This window comes from Oncorhynchus nerka, linkage group LG13, assembly GCF_034236695.1.
Source record: "Oncorhynchus nerka isolate Pitt River linkage group LG13, Oner_Uvic_2.0, whole genome shotgun sequence".
In the NCBI taxonomy this organism is placed as follows: Eukaryota; Metazoa; Chordata; class Actinopteri; order Salmoniformes; family Salmonidae; genus Oncorhynchus; species Oncorhynchus nerka.
The window spans coordinates 39,795,185-39,814,486 of NC_088408.1; the positions used below are offsets into that span (position 1 = coordinate 39,795,185).

The 19,302-nt window shown below is 45.1% G+C and overlaps 2 protein-coding genes across 3 annotated transcripts in view; one reads left to right on the plus strand and one right to left on the minus strand.

The window, feature by feature from the left end:
• Positions 1 to 19,302, plus strand: part of LOC115140421 (zinc finger protein 239-like) — a 105,800-nt gene that overhangs the window by 16,763 nt on the left and 69,735 nt on the right. The window lies entirely within an intron of this gene.
• Positions 7,141 to 18,707, minus strand: LOC115139526 (zinc finger protein 883-like). Its single transcript, XM_029677022.2, has 2 exons — positions 18,152 to 18,707; positions 7,141 to 10,798 (listed from the first exon to the last, which is right to left on the minus strand). Exons 1-2 carry the CDS (start codon positions 18,453 to 18,455, stop codon positions 9,264 to 9,266), a joined length of 1,839 nt encoding a protein of 612 aa, XP_029532882.2. The 5' UTR covers positions 18,456 to 18,707; the 3' UTR covers positions 7,141 to 9,263.

Sequence of the window (19,302 nt, forward strand, 5' to 3'; positions counted from 1 at the left end):
TTGTTAGACAAAAGGGGAAGTGGGGGTCGACTAAGAAGTCACTACAGTTAATGATTATAACAATTGAAATGCTAATCCTTTACACATGAACACTCATTCGGGAACGATTGCAATCAATATATATATATTTACGCTCAGTGTGTCGTCTTGATCGCTGGTGAAAAGTTTGTGTCTTTTGTAGAATTTCCATCTCTCTCTCTCTCTCGGTTGTGGTTAAAGGGGATAGTTCAAAGTGACATTCATTCATTTGTTATAGAATGGATGTTTAGGTGGTTGTCGTTCCTCGCGTTCAATGATACCGAAATCCTAGCTGCAGACTAGTAATCAATATCAAAGACTTGTTCTTATTCTGTCGGTGTGGATAGTCTAAGAGTTTACAACAAAAACGGAGAAAAAAATACTCAGAACATTAAAGAGGCTCTCTCTCTCTCAGCAACAACTAACACAGTACAAACCAACATATGATATAACCCTCAGCTCTCTACTGAGCAACAGAACACTGGCTTATATAGCTGGAAGGAGTGTAATGAGATACAGCTGTATCCTCACGGGGGGGCGGGGTCAGCTCCAATTAGCAATAAGGGGAATTTCAGGAAGCCATGTTGAAACACACACATACCACAACACAGAAACTATGGAACTTAACAGCACATTTCAGGCATGGATGCAACAATGGCTTCACAGAAGAAGAAAAAAAATAGAAAAATATATATATATATTTACCCCAACATACATAAGAGGATAAAAAACAGAAGATTAACAACTGAAAGACTACTGAACATTCTAAGGAAAATGCCATTGATTAAAATATTAACAATTGGATGCAATATCCAACCTAAAATATAAGCTTGTTTTACTACATTGTTTGTTATTACATTCACCAACAAGAAAACCAGAAATGTCACTTAAATAGAAAAGGGAACTAACAAAGAGTCAGTGACAAAAACCAAAATGAAACTGGTAGGGGTTTAGGAGGGGTTCTGAAAGACACTACGGGGGTATCCACTGAAAGTTGACTAGTAAAAACAACTGGGACCTAAAAGACACCCACCATGAGACCCACTAAATCTGCCGAAGAAGAGTCAAACAAAAGAAAAACCCACACCAAACTTAAAGACAAGAAGCAAACCAAAAAGGTGGTTAAAATAATTTATTTACAATCAATACCATTCACACTTTACAAAATCATATCTCTCATTCATTCTTAATTACTTACTTATATTTACAAAACCAAATCACCAAACACCAAACAAAAACAAACCTCAGGGGAGCATCGTCCCTCCCCGTCATACCTAACCAATACCTAACCCTTTCCCTATCTCCCCTTCCCTAATCTATCCCCTTACCAAACTCACTCTAACACTCCCAGCCCTAAACCCCCTTTCCACCTCTCCCGTGCCGCATGCTTCCCCCACTTCCTCTCCTCCCTCTTCATCCTCCCCTCAAATCACCTTCCACCCTTCTCACTATCCCTTCCACCCCCAATCTCTCCCTGTCTTGACAAAATTCTTCCTGGCTTCCCACAGTCCCTTTTAAAGAGACTCATGAGAAGCCAGAGCAGAAACCTGTCCCTATCCGTTCCCTTTGCTCTCCCTACGCCTCTCTCTAGCCTAGCCCATGTCAAAACAAAATCACTCCTAACCACACCTAGCATCACCCGTGCCCTAGCCCAGATTAGTCCGGCAAAGGCACAGTCCCAAAAGACATGGCGCACAGTCTCCTCCCTGCCACAAGAAGATCTTGGACAGGTGGGGGATTGCACCAAACTATACCGGTACAAGATGGAACGTACCGGCAAGCGCTTATGAAGGCTCAACCAATTCAGGTCCTTGAGCCCGTTGTCCAGGCCCCGCGCCTGCACTCCCTCCCAGACCACTGACGAGATGCCCGCTACAGGCGCAGGACTCCCTGCCTGCCTGACCTCCTCGTACAGGTGCCTGTGGTCTAAACCTACTCGGGCAACTTCAACCTCGGGGTGCGCACGCAGCCACTTGGCCGCATGGCCAAAGTGCCACGGCAGCTGTTCCGCCCGAGGACCCGCGTTAGACCACACCATTACGCTTCTCGCCTGGTACGAGAAGAACACCCGCAGGAGGTAACCGGACGGGTGTATCACTGGCTGAGCAAGCTCCGCTAACAAGAAAGAAACAAAAATTGAGTCCAGCTTGAGGGGGAAATGTGGTACCCCCCTACCTCCCTCCCGATGGGACAGATCATGCGTGCCCTGGCGACCCACTCGCACCTGCCACTCCACATAAACTGAAACACAAGCCTCACTAGAGGCCTCCTCAGACAAGCCGGCAATGGGTAGATGTATGCCAAATACAAAAGAGACGGCAACACATCCACCTTTAGGACCAGGACTTTGCCCATAAAAGACAAATACCTAGCCTTCCACATTGCTAGCTTCCTCTGTACCACTGCGATACGCATGTTCCAGTTTAGCGTCGCTGAGCCGGAGGTCTCAAAATGAACCCGAGAATCCTCTGGGCCCCTACACAGAGAGATAACCCCCCAGGCACATCCGTTCTACCGCGCCATCTTCCGAAAAACTTGACGGAAGACTTTGCATGGTTCAGAACTGCTCCCGACGCTCGGGTAAAATCCCCAAAGATGGCAAGGGACCTTGTCAGGCACGAGTCCTTGCACAACAGCAAGGAAGTGTCGTCGGCGTACTGCGTCATCTTAACACGCAGCCCACCACTTCCAGGGATCAACAAGCCTTCCACCCCTGTGTCTGCCCTAATGGCAGCCCCCAGAGGCTCCATGTACAGTATGAAGAGGAGAGCCGAGAGTGGGCATCCCTGCCTGACCCCAGACGAGAGGTCAAAAACGTCACCTAAGTGACTATTTACACTAACTCGACACCCCGCTCCGACATATAAAGTACGGATCCATCCTATAAACTTCTCCCCAAATCCTAATCTACCTAACACCCTGAATAGAAAAGATCTATTCACGCGATCAAAAGCTTTCGCCTGATCTAGCGCTGCTACCATTAAAGGCAGCCCTCTATCTTCGACCCAAGCGATGGAATCCCTGATCAACTGTAGGTTCCATCTTATAGAGCGGCCCTCTACCCCGCACGTCTGATCCTCGTGGACGACGTAGGGAAGGGCTGTGCGCAACCGGTCTGCTAAAACCTTTGCAAGAATCTTGTAATCTACGCACAGCATGGTCAATGGCCGCCAGTTGCCAAGGTCAGTTGCTTCCCCTTCTTATAAAGAAGTGACAGCACACCAACAGCCATTGATCCCCCGGGACCCCCGTCTCAAGGATGGCCTTCAAGACTTCGAGAACCACTGGTCCAAGTATACCCCAAAACTTGAGGTAAAACTCAGCCGGCAGCCCATCCATCCCAGGCACCTTCCCTTTTCCCATCCTCCTAAGAGCGCTCTCAACCTCTTCTAGTGAGATCTGGGCCTCCATCACGTCTCTAATGTCCTCTGGCAACCGCCGGGACAAGTGTTCTAAAAACACATTTCCCTGCTCTACATCTATTTCCCTTTCCTTAAATAAACCTTGGAAATGATCAGTTGTCACCCTGACCATTTCCTCTGGTTTACTTACTATACTACCATTTTCTTCCCTAACTCCATGCATTACCTTCCTACTCTGCCTGGCCCTAACCGACTTAAAGAACATCGCGGAACAAGTCTCATTATGTTCTAGAAAGCCACTATGCGCACGCTCCAGGAAAGCTCGAGCCTTCTGCTCCTGCAGCTCCCTGAGCTGCGCCTTTAGGGCTGCGAATCTCTCCCAGTCAATCGACCCGCCGAGGTTGCCTGCCTCGTACTCGAGTTCAATTAACCTTTGGATACGATCCACCTCCCTCCTTTCCTCCCTTTTTTTCCTTCTACAATATCCTATTATAAAAGCCCTTATCCTCCCTTAACTAAATCCCACCACTCTAACACCCCCTCGCACATAGACCGGAGGCCGTCAAGCCTCCGAAAGAAACAAAAAATGCGTCAACGAAAGCCTGCTCCTCCAGTATATCCCGATCTAACTTCCAGTACCCCCTACCGAAGAGGCAGACTGGCGACCCCACCTGCAGGAACACCCCGTCGTGATCCGTGAAGAAAACAGGCAACAGCCGCCCAGACAACTGACCCAAAGACCTGGATACAAAAATGTAGTCGAGCCTCCGCGCAACCCCCTGGAGTTGCGCCATGTAGGACCGACCATTGCCGGAGTAGTGTGCAGGCCACCATCAACCAGACCATGGCAAGCCATTAGCCCAGAGATGGCACCTGCACTGCTATCACCGCCTACCCCTAAATCTATATTAAAGTCTCCTCCTATCACCAAGTGCCTGTTTGTAACACACAGGGGCGCCAGACAGTCCACCATCTCCCTCCTGTCTGCCGCCACCTGTGGCCCATACACCCCAATTAACCTATATCTAGCTTCTCTAAACTTAACATCTATCCCCAAAACTCTACCCTGCATTATTACAAAAGTGTTCTCTATTTTAACCTCTCTATGCCCACACAAAATCCCTACTCCTGTTGAGTGCACCCCTCCTATGCCCCAAAAAGATTCCCCCTTATCCCACTCCCTCTTAAATCTACACACATCCCCACCATCCCTCAGGTGAACCTCCTGTAAAAAACAGAAATCAAACCCCACACCCTCTAAATAACAAAAACCGCCCTCCTTTTAACATTATTCCTTATCCCCTAACATTTAGACTAAAAAAAGAAACAGAACTATTCATTTAATTATTAACAACAAATAAAACCCCAAAAACCAAAGAAAAACAGGAGACTCACCCAATGCTCCCCTGGTCCATCTCCACCGGCGGGGACGTCCTCTCCACTCCTGACGCCCCCCGTCCTCCATCCCAACCCATGACCCAGGCAGTGTGTTGGGTCCTCCCTCCCCACCCACCATCCCCCTCCCTGTTTGCCTCGGGCTGCATGTAGGGGACCCCATCTCCTCAAAGAGGAGTTGGGATCCTTCTAGCAAACAGCCCACCGACCCCTCACTGGAGTCATCCACTAAAATGCAAGGGGCTGAGGCAAACAGGGAGGACAAATTACCCTCCCCTCCCCGCCACTCTCTTAGCCCCCCTCCCCCTCCACACCCCCTCCCTCTCACTACCTGCCAAACTTCCCTCTTCTTCCCCTTCTTCTTTGGTGTAGGAGGTAGCGGGGAGACACAACGTCCCATCCCCGCTAACCCCCCATCAATTCCCTTGTCTCGTCCTCGAGGAAGCCTGGCAGGCTGTCCCCCACTCCTTCCCCCATCTCCCCTCCCACCCCCTCCCCTCCCACCTCCACACCTCCCTCCGTCCCCATCACCTCTTCCACTCCTTCTCGCACCACTGTCCCCTTCTCCCTCTTCTCTGCTCCTTCCCGTTCTTCCGCCTTCTTTTTCTTCTCTCCTTCTTTTTCCTTCGGTCCATCTTCTCTCCTCTTTCTTTTCGCCTCTTCATTCTTCCCTTCTTCGTCCTTCTCCGTCCTTTCCCCTGTGCCATCCGTACAATCCGCATGCGTCCTCTCTTTCCTCCCCCCATCCCCCGCTCCCCCCCCAGCTGCAGACGCGTATGACCTGTGACGAGCCGGGCAATCACGCCACAGGTGTGCTCTTGAGCCACACCCGTGGCAAGCCTTGGGCTCGTCACACTCCCTGGCCTCGTGCTCTTCCGACCCACAAAACCGACATTTCTTGTTACTGCACGAGGCCAGGGTATGGCCGTAGGCCATACAACGCCTGCAGAACGGGGGCTGACGTGCATAGTATAGGGTTCCCCTGTCAGCCCCCAGGGAGAACATTGCCGGAGGATGGAGGTAGCCATCCACACTCTTCGGGGACTCCCTGAGTAACGCCTGGAAACCTCTCTTTCCGTTCCAGAAACCCAGGGAGTCCCTGAGGTACCTCGCTGAGGAGACATTGTCCATATATCTCCCCAGAAAGGCCCTCACCTCTTCATCCTTCACATGCGGATTGTACATGGTTACGGTGACCACCCTGAAGTTGTTCTTCGCCAGGCTGGTCACCGCATAATGGCACAGGGGTCCCGTTTTCTCCGCTTCCTTTGCCATCTTCATTACTTCGTCATGTTTTTCTTCTTTGTGAAACGTCACATCGAAAGCCTTCTCATTCGGGTTCCCTTGAAGGCAGAGCACTTCCTTCACCTCTATCCTGAGGCATCCCATCAAAATGGTCCTTCCAAATGTCTCTCTACTCCACGGTTCCATCTCCTTTTCAGTCCAGGCAAATCGTAAGGTATTTGCCATACCAATCCCCGGAACCGATCTTGTTTGCTTGTATTGATTCATTTAAAAAAATAAGCTCTCTTCAGAAAGAAGCTTCAACCTGAAATGAAAACATCTTTGACCAAAAAGGTGGAGCAAACAAAAGGTGTTGACTCTCCACATCTATCAAGACAACTGGAGCACTGGGCCAGACACTCTTAAATAGCATCTGGACCAGCTCAGCTGAAACACCTTCCCACCAACGAGATGGACAAGCCAGCACAGGTGTAACACATACTGACTAACGAGCTATACGTGCTAATGAGCTATACATGCTAAAGTCCAACCTCAAAACATAAATGGAAAAACCAAACACCTTCCCCCTTAAGACAACAAATATATCCTATATTTTCGCCACTAGCTTCTAGAACTCTCATCTTCCTAAAACTCACTACGTTCTAGAACTCTTGTCCCCTTGAAACGAGCCCAAAGAAAACTCCTCTCCAATACAGAAAAACGTGCAATAAATTGTGATCCATGGCACTGGCTAAACGCAAAACTTGTTGACTGCCCAACCTTAAGACAACCAGCGACCAACTCCTGCAATATCCGTAGTAACTTTCCACCTCACAGAGGAGCTTCTCTCTCTTTTCAGGGTTCACTCGATAGGCATGTTGTTGGATCAGGGCCCAGTCCCTAATGTCATGCTCTAGTACATTTGGGTTGGCACATCTGAGAATGAACCCTGATATTCTAAAAGCAGGGCAACCATGTCAATATAATTGTACCCCAAAATTGTCAGTTGGTTGCATAAATAATTATGATTACTAAATGTTACATGAATTGGAAATATCAAAAACAAATGTACAGACCTTTGTTAATATGTATTGGCAATAATTCACTTAATGGTGAGGCATGGAATAATAAAACATGTATCTTTTGTCAGGCTGATTATAGACCAATTTATTATACTGCGTCCATGTGTATAGGCTGCAAATACGTTGAAATTAATGTCACAGTTTAAAGGTGTCCAAATCAATAGTCCAAATGCAGAAACAGTTTGTGATTAATTGAAATCCTAAACATAAAATGTACTATCTACACAAACATCTGCCACAATAATCATATTACTTGTATTTTTTTTAAACAAGCACCTTATAAACTGCACAATAAACTGCACAACACCAAAAATGTTGTTGTTTTGACAAGTAGCAATAAATCACTGATATCGATTAGGGGGGAAATCAGGTTGTATGTGCTGTTGAAACTAACACAACTAAAAAAAACACATGGAAATGGTAGATATCTTTTACCTCACTGGTTAGAGGACAACCTGCAGAAGACAGTCAGCTACATTTTGGAGTGATGCATTTAAATGTAGGGGTCGCTAAACAAAGGAATGCAACACTTATTTGTCATCACTCATCGATATCATGCTGAAATAAATCGTCGAGAGGAGGGAGATATGGTTGCAAGTCCTGGTTGCAAAAACAGCTCAAAAACCACACAGAGTCTGGGAATAATGTGTACATCACTGGTTAGAGGAACATTTGTAGAAAACAGCTAGCTACATTTGAGTGTTGCATTTGATTCAAGTGGGTCACCAACATGGTAAATGTAACAACTTTTTAAAGGGACGTTTTGTTAAATCAAACGTTTAGGGTTCTACATTGTGAAATTAATTAAAATAATTCTACCACAATGTTAAAAACATTCTACATTGTGACATTATTTCATTGATTCCATGAAACAACTCCTTCATGTATGTATTTTCTGATGTTTGATCAGAGATCTTTTATCAGACTATCTCAGCTAGAAGGTTTGTCTCCTGTGTATGTTCTCTGGTGTGTCTTCAGATAGTCAGATGTACCAAAACTCTTCCCACGTAGATCACAGCTAAAAGATTGCTCTCCTGTGTGTGTTCATCTTTTCCTCGATTCCCTTTCCCTCGATCATGTGCCTTTTACTGAGGAGTGGCTTCTGTCTGGCCACTCTACCATAAAGGCCTGATTGGTGGAGTGCTGCAGAGATGGTTGTCCTTCTCCCCCGATTGCTCAGTTTGGCCGGGCGGCCAGCTCTAGGAAGAGTCTTGGTGGTTCCAAACTTCTTCCATTTAAGAATGATGGCAGCTACTGGAGACCTTCAATGCTGCAGACCTTTTTTGGTACCCTTCCCCAGATCTGTGCCTCGACACAATCCTGTCTCTGAGCTCTACGGACAATTTCTTCGACCTCTATTTCTTCGACCTCATGGCTTGGAGTTTGCTCTGACGTGCATTGCCAACTGTCTGACCTTATATAGACGGGTATAATCATAAACAATATGATTTCATGTGGCACAAAACAAAAACACAAATTCTCTGTCAAAAATATAAGTAGGAATACAGCCTTTCTCATGTGATTTCAGGATCGCTGACTGGGAAAATGTCCTTCCACACAGAGAGAGAGCAGTGGTTGGACTTTTATTGTGTGTGTCCTCTTATGCTCCTTCGGGCTCCTTAACCAGGTAAAACTCTTTCCACACTGGGAACATTGGAAAGGCTTTTCTCCTGTGTGTATTCGCACATGAGCTTTTAGGTCCCCTACTCGTGAAATCAGTTTTTAACGCTGGGAGCAGTGGTAAGGCTTTTCTCCTGTGTGTGTCCACTCATGCTCCTTAAGGCTCCCTAACTGAATAAAACTCATTCCACAGTGGGAACAGTGAAAAGTCTGGTCCCTGTCCTACCAAAGACAGGGTATTTAGTTAAATACTAAAAAGAGAACGGAATTAAACCTCCATAAAATAAAACTGTCTTCCTGCGAGGCTAGATTCCTCAAAAACCTGAAGTCAGTTTTCAGAACATACCATAATTTTCATAACTTGGCGGCTGCCCTAATAATAATAATAATAATGTAGAACATTAAATATAACATTGCTTTCATGTTTATAGGCTGAGCAGAGCTCTATAATAGGGAATGGGTGACACCTAGTCAGTTGTACAAATGAATGCATTCAACTGAAACGTGTCTTCCGCATTTAACCCAACCACTCTAAATCAGAGAGGTGCGGGGGGCTGCCTTATTAGACATCCACATCTTCGGTGCCTCGCTTTTCTTCTGTGTGTATTCTCTCATGCCTTTTCAGGGTAGCGAACACGGTAAAACTCTTTCTACACTGGGAACATTGGAAAGGCTTTTCTCCTGTGTGTGTCCTCTCGTGAGCTTTTAGGTCCCCTACTCTGGAAAATGTATTTTTACACTGGGAGCAGCGGTAAGGCTTTTCTCCTGTGTGTATTCTCTCATGCTCTTTTAGGTGCCCTCTCTGAGTAAAACTGTTTCCACAATGTGAACATTGGAATGGCTTTTCTCCTGTGTGTATTCTCTCATGCCTTTTTAGGTTACTTAACACGATAAAACTCTTTCCACACTGGGAACATTGGAAAGGCTTTTCTCCTGTGTGTGTCCACTCATGCTCCTTCAGGCTCCTTGACTGAATAAATCTCATTCCACAGTGGGAACAGTGATGAGGCTTTTCTCCTGTGTGTATTCTCTCATGCCTTTTCAGGTTAGCTAACACGGTAAAACGCTTTCTACACTGGAAACAATGGAAAGGTTCTTGTCCTGTGTGTGTCCATTCATGAGCTTTTAGGTCCCCTGATCGGGAAAATCTCTTTTCACATTGTAAGCAGTGGTAAGGCTTTTCTCCTGTATGTATTCTCTCATGCCTTTTCAGGTTAGCTAACAGGGTAAAAATCTTTCGACACTGGGAACACTGGAAAGGCTTTTCTTCTGAGTGTGTCCACTCATGTGCCTTCAGGCTCGCTAACTGAATAAAACTCATTCCACAGTGGGAACAGTGAAAAGGATTTTCTCCTGTGTGTATTTTCTCATGCCTTTTCAGATTAGCTAACAGGGTAAAACTCTTTCCACACTGGGAACATTGAAAAGGCTTTTCTCCTGTGTGTGTCCTCTCGTGAGCTTTTAGGTCCCCTGATCGGGAAAATCTCTTTTCACATAAGAAGCAGTGGTAAGGCTTTAATCCTGTGTGTGTACTTTCATGAGCTTTTAGGTCCCCTACTCGTGAAAATCTATTTTTACACTGGGAGCAGTGGTAAGGCTTTTCTCCTGTGTGTATTCTCTCATGCTCTTGTAGGTGCCCTCTCTGAGTAAAACGCTTTCCACAATGGGAACATTGAAATGGCTTTTCTCCTTTGTGTATTCTCTCATGCCTTTTCAGGTTATTTAACACAGTAAAACACTTTCCACACTGGGAACAGTGATGACGCTTTTCTCCTGTGTGCATCCCCTCATGCTCCTTCAGGCTTCCTAACTGAATAAAACTCTTTCCAATGTTCCCAGTGTGGAAAGGCTTTTCTCCTGTGTGTGTCCTCTCATGAGCTTTTAAGTCCCCTAATCCGGAAAAACTCTTTTCACATTGTAAGCAGTGGTATGGCTTTTCTCCTGTGTGTGTCCTCTCATGGCGTTTTAGGTTCCCTAAACAGCGAAAACTCTTTTCACAGTGGGAGCAGTTGTGTTGTCTCGCTGGTTTGGGCGTCTCTGGGTCTGGTTCTTCTGAAGGACTCTTCCTGCTGTCATAGTGAGAGTCTGGTATCTCTCCTGCCAAAGACAAACAGTATCTAGTTAAACAGAGACCTGAATGAAACCTACACATGATAAAGCTGTCTTCCTATGAGGTTTAACCTAGAATAGATACCTCAATAAAAGAGCAGAACTGGTCATCACAGAGTGGCTGTAGTGCTTGGTAGGCTGGGTAAATCAATTTGAATTCAAAACATTTTGACAGCGTCCCTTTTGATAAAAAAAAGAAGCTTTCCTTACATTGTTTGACTATGGGAGAAGTGGTAAGAAAGTGGTTTTCGTAACTGAATGTAAAAACATTCATGAGATATACAGTACCAGACAAAAGTTTGGACACACCTACTCATTCAAGGGTTATTCTTATTTTTTATTTCTACATTGTAGAAAATAGTGAAAACACATATGGAATCATGTAGTAACCAAAAAAGTGGTAAACTACTCAAAATACACTGCTCAAAAAAATAAAGGGAACACTAAAAGAACACATCCTAGATCTGAATGAATGAAATATTCTTATTAAATACTTTTTTCTTTACATAGTTGAATGTGCTGACAACAAAATCACACCACAATTATCAATGGAAATCAAATTTATCAACCCATGGAGGTCTGGATTTGAAGTCACACTCAAAATTAAAGTGGAAAACCACACTACAGGCTGATCCAACTTTGATGTAATGTCCTTCAAACAAGTCAAAATGAGGCTCAGTAGTGTGTGTAACCTCCCTACAACGCCTGGGCATGCTCCTGATGAGGTGGCGGATGGTCTCCTGAGGGATCTCCTCCCAGACCTGGACTAAAGCATCCGACAGTCTGTGGTGCAGTGTGGCGTTGGTGGATGGAGCGAGACATGATGTCCCAGATGTGCTCAATTGGATTCAGGTCTGGGGAACGGGCGGGCCAGTCCATAGCATCAATGCCTTCCTCTTGCAGGAACTGCTGACACACTCCAGCCACATGAGGTCTAGCATTGTCTTGCATTAGGAGGAACCCAGGGCCAACCGCACCAGCATATGGTCTCACAAGGGGTCTGAGGATCTCATCTCGGTACCTAATGGCAGTCAGGCTACCTCCGGCGAGCACATGGAGGGCTGTGCGGCCCCCCAAAGAAATGCCACCCCACACCATGACTGACCCACCGCCAAACCGGTCATGCTGGAGGATGTTGCAGGCAGCAGAACGTTCTCCATGGCGTCTCCAGACTGTCACGTCTGTCACATGTACTCAGTGTGAACCTGCTTTCATCTGTGAAGAGCACAGGGCGCAAGTGGCGAATTTGCCAATCTTGGTGTTCTCTGGCAAATGCCAAACGTCCTGCACGGTGTTGGGCTGTAAGCACAACCCCCACCTGTGGACGTCGGGCCCTCATACCACCCTCATGGAGTCTGTTTCTGACTGTTTGAGCAGACACATGCACATTTGTGGCCTGCTGGAGGTCATTTTGCAGGGCTCTGGCAGTGCTCCTCCTGCTCCTCCTTGCACAAAGGCGGAGGTAGCGGTCCTGCTGCTGGGTTGTTGCCCTCCTACGGCCTCCTCCACATCTCCTGATGTAAATCAAATCAAATCAAATTTTATTTGTCACATACACATGGTTAGCAGATGTTAATGCGAGTGTAGCGAAATGCTTGTGCTTCTAGTTCCGACAATGCAGTGATAACCAACAAGTAATCTAACAATTCCAAAACTACTGTCTTATACACAGTGTAAGGGGATAAGGAATATGTACATAAGGATATATGAATGAGTGATGGTACAGAGCAGCATACAGTAGATGGTATCGAGTACAGTATATACATATGAGATGAGTATGTAGACAAAGTAAACAAAGTGGCATAGTTAAAGTGGCTAGTGACATAAGAATGCAGTCGATGATCTAGAGTACAGTATATACATATGCATATGAGATGAATAATGTAGGGTAAGTAACATTATATAAGGTAGCATTGTTTAAAGTGGCTAGTGATATATTTACATCATTTCCCATCAATTCCCATTATTAAAGTGGCTGGAGTTGGGTCAGTGTCAATGACAGTGTGTTGGCAGCAGCCACTCAATGTTAGTGGTGGCTGTTTAACAGTCTGATGGCCTTGAGATAGAAGCTGTTTTTCAGTCTCTCGGTCCCAGCTTTGATGCACCTGTACTGACCTCACCTTCTGGATGATAGCGGGGTGAACAGGCAGTGGTTCGGGTGGTTGATGTCCTTGATGATCTTTATGGCCTTCCTGTAACATCGGGTGGTGTAGGTGTCCTGGAGGGCAGGTAGTTTGCCCCCGGTGATGCGTTGTGCAGACCTCACTACCCTCTGGAGAGCCTTACGGTTGAGGGCGGAGCAGTTGCCGTACCAGGCGGTGATACAGCCCGCCAGGATGCTCTCGATTGTGCATCTGTAGAAGTTTGTGAGTGCTTTTGGTGACAAGCCGAATTTCTTCAGCCTCCTGAGGTTGAAGAGGCGCTGCTGCGCCTTCTTCACGACGCTGTCAGTGTGAGTGGACCAATTCAGTTTGTCTGTGATGTGTATGCCGAGGAACTTAAAACTTGCTACCCTCTCCACTACTGATCCATCGATGTGGATAGGGGGTGTTCCCTCTGCTGTTTCCTGAAGTCCACAATCATCTCCTTAGTTTTGTTGACGTTGAGTGTGAGGTTATTTTCCTGACACCACACTCCGAGGGCCCTCACCTCCTCCCTGTAGGCCGTCTCGTCGTTGTTGGTAATCAAGCCTACCACTGTTGTGTCGTCCGCAAACTTGATGATTGAGTTGGAGGCGTGCATGGCCACGCAGTCGTGGGTGAACAGGGAGTACAGGAGAGGGCTCAGAACGCACCCTTGTGGGGCCCCGTGTTGAGGATCAGCGGGGAGGAGATGTTGTTGCCTACCCTCACCACCTGTGGGCGGCCCGTCAGGAAGTCCAGCACCCAGTTGCACAGGGCGGGGTCGAGACCCAGGGTCTCGAGCTTGATGACGAGCTTGGAGGGTACTATGGTATTGAATGCCGAGCTGTAGTCGATGAACAGCATTCTCACATAGGTATTCCTCTTGTCCAGGTGGGTTAGGGCAGTGTGCAGTGTGGTTGAGATTGCATCGTCTGTGGACCTATTTGGGCGGTAAGCAAATTGGAGTGGGTCTAGGGTGTCAGGTAGGGTGGAGGTGATATGGTCCTTGACTAGTCTCTCAAAGCACTTCATGATGACGGAAGTGAGTGCTACGGGCGGTAGTCGTTTAGCTCAGTTACCTTAGCTTTCTTGGGAACAGGAACAATGGTGGCCCTCTTGAAGCATGTGGGAACAGCAGACTGGTATAGGGATTGATTGAATATGTCCGTAAACACACCGGCCAGCTGGTCTGCGCATGCTCTGAGGGCGCGGCTGGGGATGCCGTCTGGGCCTGCAGCCTTGCGAGGGTTAACACGTTTAAATGTCTTACTCACCTCGGCTGCAGTGAAGGAGAGACCGCATGTTTTCGTTGCAGGCCGTGTCAGTGGCACTGTATTGTCCTCAAAGCGGGCAAAAAAGTTATTTAGTCTGCCTGGGAGCAAGACATCCTGGTCCGTGACTGGGCTGGGTTTCTTCTTGTAGTCCGTGATTGACTGTAGACCCTGCCACATGCCTCTTGTGTCTGAGCCATTGAATTGAGATTCCACTTTGTCTCTGTACTGACGCTTAGCTTGTTTAATAGCCTTGCGGAGGGAATAGCTGCATTGTTTATATTCGGACATATTACCAGACACCTTGCCCTGATTAAAAGCAGTGGTTCGCGCTTTCAGTTTCACGCGAATGCTGCCATCAATCCACGGTTTCTGGTTTGGGAATGTTTTTATCGTTGCTATGGGAACAACATCTTCGACGCACGTTCTAATGAACTCGCACACCGAATCAACGTATTCGTCAATATTTCCATCTGACGCAATACGAAACATGTCCCAGTCCACGTGATGGAAGCAGTCTTGGAGTGTGGAGTCAGCTTGGTCTGACCAGCGTTGGACAGACCTCAGCGTGGGAGCCTCTTGTTTTAGTTTCTGCCTGTATGCAGGGATCAGCAAAATGGAGTCGTGGTCAGCTTTTCCGAAAGGGGGGCGGGGCAGGGCCTTATATGCGCTGCGGAAGTTAGAGTAACAATGATCCAAGGTTTTACCACCCCTGGTTGCGCAATCGATATGCTGGTAAAATTTAGGGAGTCTTGTTTTCAGATTAGCTTTGTTAAAATCCCCAGCTACAATGAATGCAGCCTCCGGATAAATGGTTTCCAGTTTGCAAAGAGTTAAATAAAGTTTGTTCAGAGCCATCGATGTGTCTGCTTGGGGGGGGGTATATACGGCTGTGATTATAATCGAGGAGAATTCTCTTGGAAGATAATGCGGTCTACATTTGATTGTGAGGAATTCTAAATCAGGTGAACAGAAGGATTTGAGTTCCTGTATGTTTCCTTCATCACACCATGTCTCGTTAGTCATGAGGCATACGCCTCATGGTAGTGCCTCCATGCTCTGGATACTACGCTGACAGACACAGCAAACCTTCTTGCCACAGCTCGCATTGATGTGCCATCCTGGATGAGCTGCACTACCTGAGCCACTTGTGTGGGTTGTAGACTCCGTCTCATGCTACCACTAGACTGAAAGCACCGCCAGCATTCACAAGTGACCAAACCATCAGCCAGGAAGCATAGGAACTGAGAAGTGGTCTGTGGTCGCCACCTGCAGAACCACTCCTTTATTGGGGGTGTCTTGCTAATTGCCTATCATTTCCACCTGTTGTCTATTCCATTTGCACAACAGCATGTGAAATTTATTGTCAATCATTGATGCTTCCTAAGTGGACAGTTTGATTTCACAGAAGTGTGATTGACTTGGAGTTACATTGTGTTGTTTAAGTGTTCCCTTTATTTTTTTGAGCAGTGTATATGGAATGCTTTTCCAACAGTCTTAAAGGAGTTCCCACATATGCTGAGCACTCGTTGGCTGCTTTTTCTTCACTCTGCGGTCCAATTCAACCCAAACCATCTCAATTGGGTTGAGGTCGGGTGATTGTGGCGGCCAGGTCATCTGATGCAACACTCCATCACTATCCTTTTTGGTCAAATAGCCCTTACACAGCCTGGAGGTGTGTTGGGTCATTGTCCTGTAGAAAAACACATGATAGTCCCACTAAGCGCAAAGCAGATGGGATGGCATATCGTTGCAGAATGCTGTGGTAGCCAGACAGGTGTGTGCCTTTCCAATAAATTGAATTTACCACAGGTGGACTCCAATCAAGTTGTAGAAACATCTCAACGATGATCAATGGAAACATGCACCTGAGCTCAATTTCGAGTCTCATAGTAAATGGTCTGAATACTTATAATAATAATAAATAAGAATAAAATAAAATAATAATAACATTTTCTTTTAATTAAATGTGTAATTTTTTCTAAAAACCTTTTTTCATTATGGGGCATTGCTTGTAGATTGATGAGGATATTTATTTATTGTAGAATAAGGCTGTAACGTAACAAAATGTGGAAAGACTTCAGTGACATAAATAAGGGATTAAAGACATCCAAAAAAAGTATATATATAGCATTTTATTTATTTATGTATAGACAGGAGTAATGTGTGGGGCAAAAAAAAGTATTTAGTCAAACACCAATTGTGCAAGTTCTCCCACTTAAAAAGATGAGAGAGGCCTGTAATTTTCATCATAGATACACTTCAACTATGACAGACAAAATGAAAAAAAATGTTTTTTTATACAAAGGGTATATAACAAAGTATTGAGATAAACTTTTGTTATTGACCAAATACTTATTTTCCACCATAACTTCCACCATAATTTGCAAATAAATTAATTAAAAATCCTACAATGTGATTTTCTGGAATTCTTTTTCTCATTTTGTCTGTCATAGTTGAAGTGTACCTATGATGAAAATTACAGGCCTCTCTCATCTTTTTAAGTGGGAGAACTTGCACAATTGATGGCTGACTAAATACTTTTTTGCCCCACTGTATATCATTTTTACATCATTGAGCAAATGTATTTACCTCTCTGCCATTTCTCTCATGTTCTATTAGGCCCACCGCTATGCCAATTCTCTCCTGTTCAATTAGACCCACCACTATGTCATTTCTCTCCTGTTCTATTGGACCCACCACTATGTCATTTCTCTCCTGTTCTATTGGACCCACCACTATGTAATTTCTCTCCTGTTCTATTAGACCCACCACTATGTAATTTCTCTCCTGTTCTATTGGACCCACCACTATGTCATTTCTCTCTTGTATTATTGGTTTTCATATCAACTTTATTTCGTTGTCCAGAAACAAAAGGCACAATTCTAGTTGTTGCAGCTTTAGACTCCCCCTCATAAAATAGATTTTCATCTGTCAGACATGAACCTCTACCAGGTGGACTGTATAGAACGGTGTGTTCATCTCTGTCAGATATGAACCTCTATCAGGTGGACTGTATAGAACGGTGTGTTCATCTCTGTCAGATATGAACCTCTATCAGGTGGACTGTATAGAACGGTGTGTTCATCTCTGTCAGATATGAACCTCTACCAGGTGGACTGTATAGAACAGTGTGTTCATCTCTGTCAGATATGAACCTCTACCAGGTGGACTGTATAGAACGGTGTGTTCATCTCTGTCAGATATGAACCTCTACCAGGTGGACTGTATAGAACGGTTTGTTCATCTCTGTCAGATATGAACCTCTATCAGGTGGACTGTATAGAACGGTGTGTTCATCTCTGTCAGATATGAACCTCTACCAGGTGGACTGTATAGAACGGTGTGTTCATCTCTGTCAGATATGAACCTCTATCAGGTGGACTGTATAGAATGGCGTGTTCTAATAAAACACTATAGGATTTGTCTCCAGATGGTTATGCATATTCATGACATGAGGCTAGTAGCTTAGCATCTCTCTCCATTGAATACAGGCAGTTGACTTCAACAACTCTCATAGAATATCGTTTTTTAAATGATTACAATAATTATTAGTATACACCAATCCAAAAAAAGGTGTGAGCTAGAGAACCAGCAGTGCCGCTTTGTGGACAACGACTCCCTTTGTTAGGGCGAAGAGACATCTTGTCAGTATATCCATAATCTTTGGTGTAGCCAACTCAACTCTCGCATGGCACTATTGGGCAGCAACGTGTGTAGTAAAAAAATCACTACATGAAAACCACTTCAAGCCATGCCCCCCAGTCTGCGGTCAGCAGATAGAATATTCTCAAATATATATGTTAAGTCAAACAAGGGGTAGCTTGCTCTCTACATAGTCTGATTCTAGACATAACAGTCATAATTCTAGGGCCCTCCGTTGAAGAGGTATTGACGAGCCAACTCCGAATATCCAAAGTTAAAAACTAATTTAAGGCGATACTTACTGGTGTTACTCAGATCTCTGATTTCCACCTCTTCATCTTTCAATGTGACAGTAATCTCTCCTTCCTTCTTCACTCCAAAAACTGCATCCTCCTCTTCTTTTACTGTAACATCCTCTTCCTCTTTCACTCTGAACGATTCTTCCTCTTCTTTCACGGTAACAGCCTCACCCTCTACTTCTTGTTTTACTGTGACATCCTCCTCTTCCTTCTCTTCTTTCACGACAATGTTCAGCCCCAGAACTTCTTTCTCCGTCCAGCAGACCTCCTCTTCTTTAACAGGAGGGGAGTAGTTTAGGGAGCTCATGTTCGGGGATGTTAGCTAGCTAGCTATCATTAGCGACTAGGCTAGTGCTAACTTAACCAGCCAGCTACTATAGCTGACTAATAAAAACGTAATATTAAATAGGTTAACAAGTAAATAAGTCAGAAGCGTGTCTAAAACACAGAAGCTAATATACACTGAAAGCGTCTAAATAGCTTGAATCTTTCGGCTATGTTGGCTAGCAAGCTACCGAGGTGGTTGACGAGCTGTTTATGAAGAACCGTCCACTAGATTATACGTCACCCTAGCAGCATTACCTGAAAGACGCACATCGCCGTCTGCTGACTGGAGTAGGAAACATATTTTATTGTCAGACAAAGATGTTTTGAAAGGGATTTAATTAAAGAATACTATTATATTAAGACGTCAAAGACAGGAATGTGTTGATTGATTAGTGCAAATATTTTTTTTTTACTACAGCACATTTAAGACAGTTTCATTAAGTTAAACTAAATCTAAATAAGTAGCTAGCTACTTGTAGGTCTATACTGCTCCTACATGGTGTAACAATACATCATGTAGATGTATATAATGGACAGACTAGGTCTATACTGCTCCTACATGGTGTAACAATACATCATGAAGATGTATATAATGGACAGACCAGGTCTATACTGCTCCTACATGGTGTAACAATACATCATGTAGATGTATATAATGAACAGACTAGGTATATACTGCTCCTACATGGTGTAACAATACATCATGTAGATGTACACTACCGTTCAAAAGTTTGGGGTCACTTGGAAATGTCCTTGCTTTTGAAAGAAAATCAAAAATGTTGACCATTAAAATAACATCACATTGATCAGAAATACAGTGTAGACAT

Bases quoted from the DNA above. Each gene is read 5' to 3' on its own strand.
- LOC115139526 (XM_029677022.2), bottom strand. From the start codon at position 18,455: ATGAGCTCCCTAAACTACTCCCCTCCTGTTAAAGAAGAGGAGGTCTGC. The intron at 10,799-18,151 runs GTAAGTATCGCC...TGTCTTTGGCAG, and splicing joins CAGAGATCTGAGTAACACCA to GAGAGATACCAGACTCTCAC.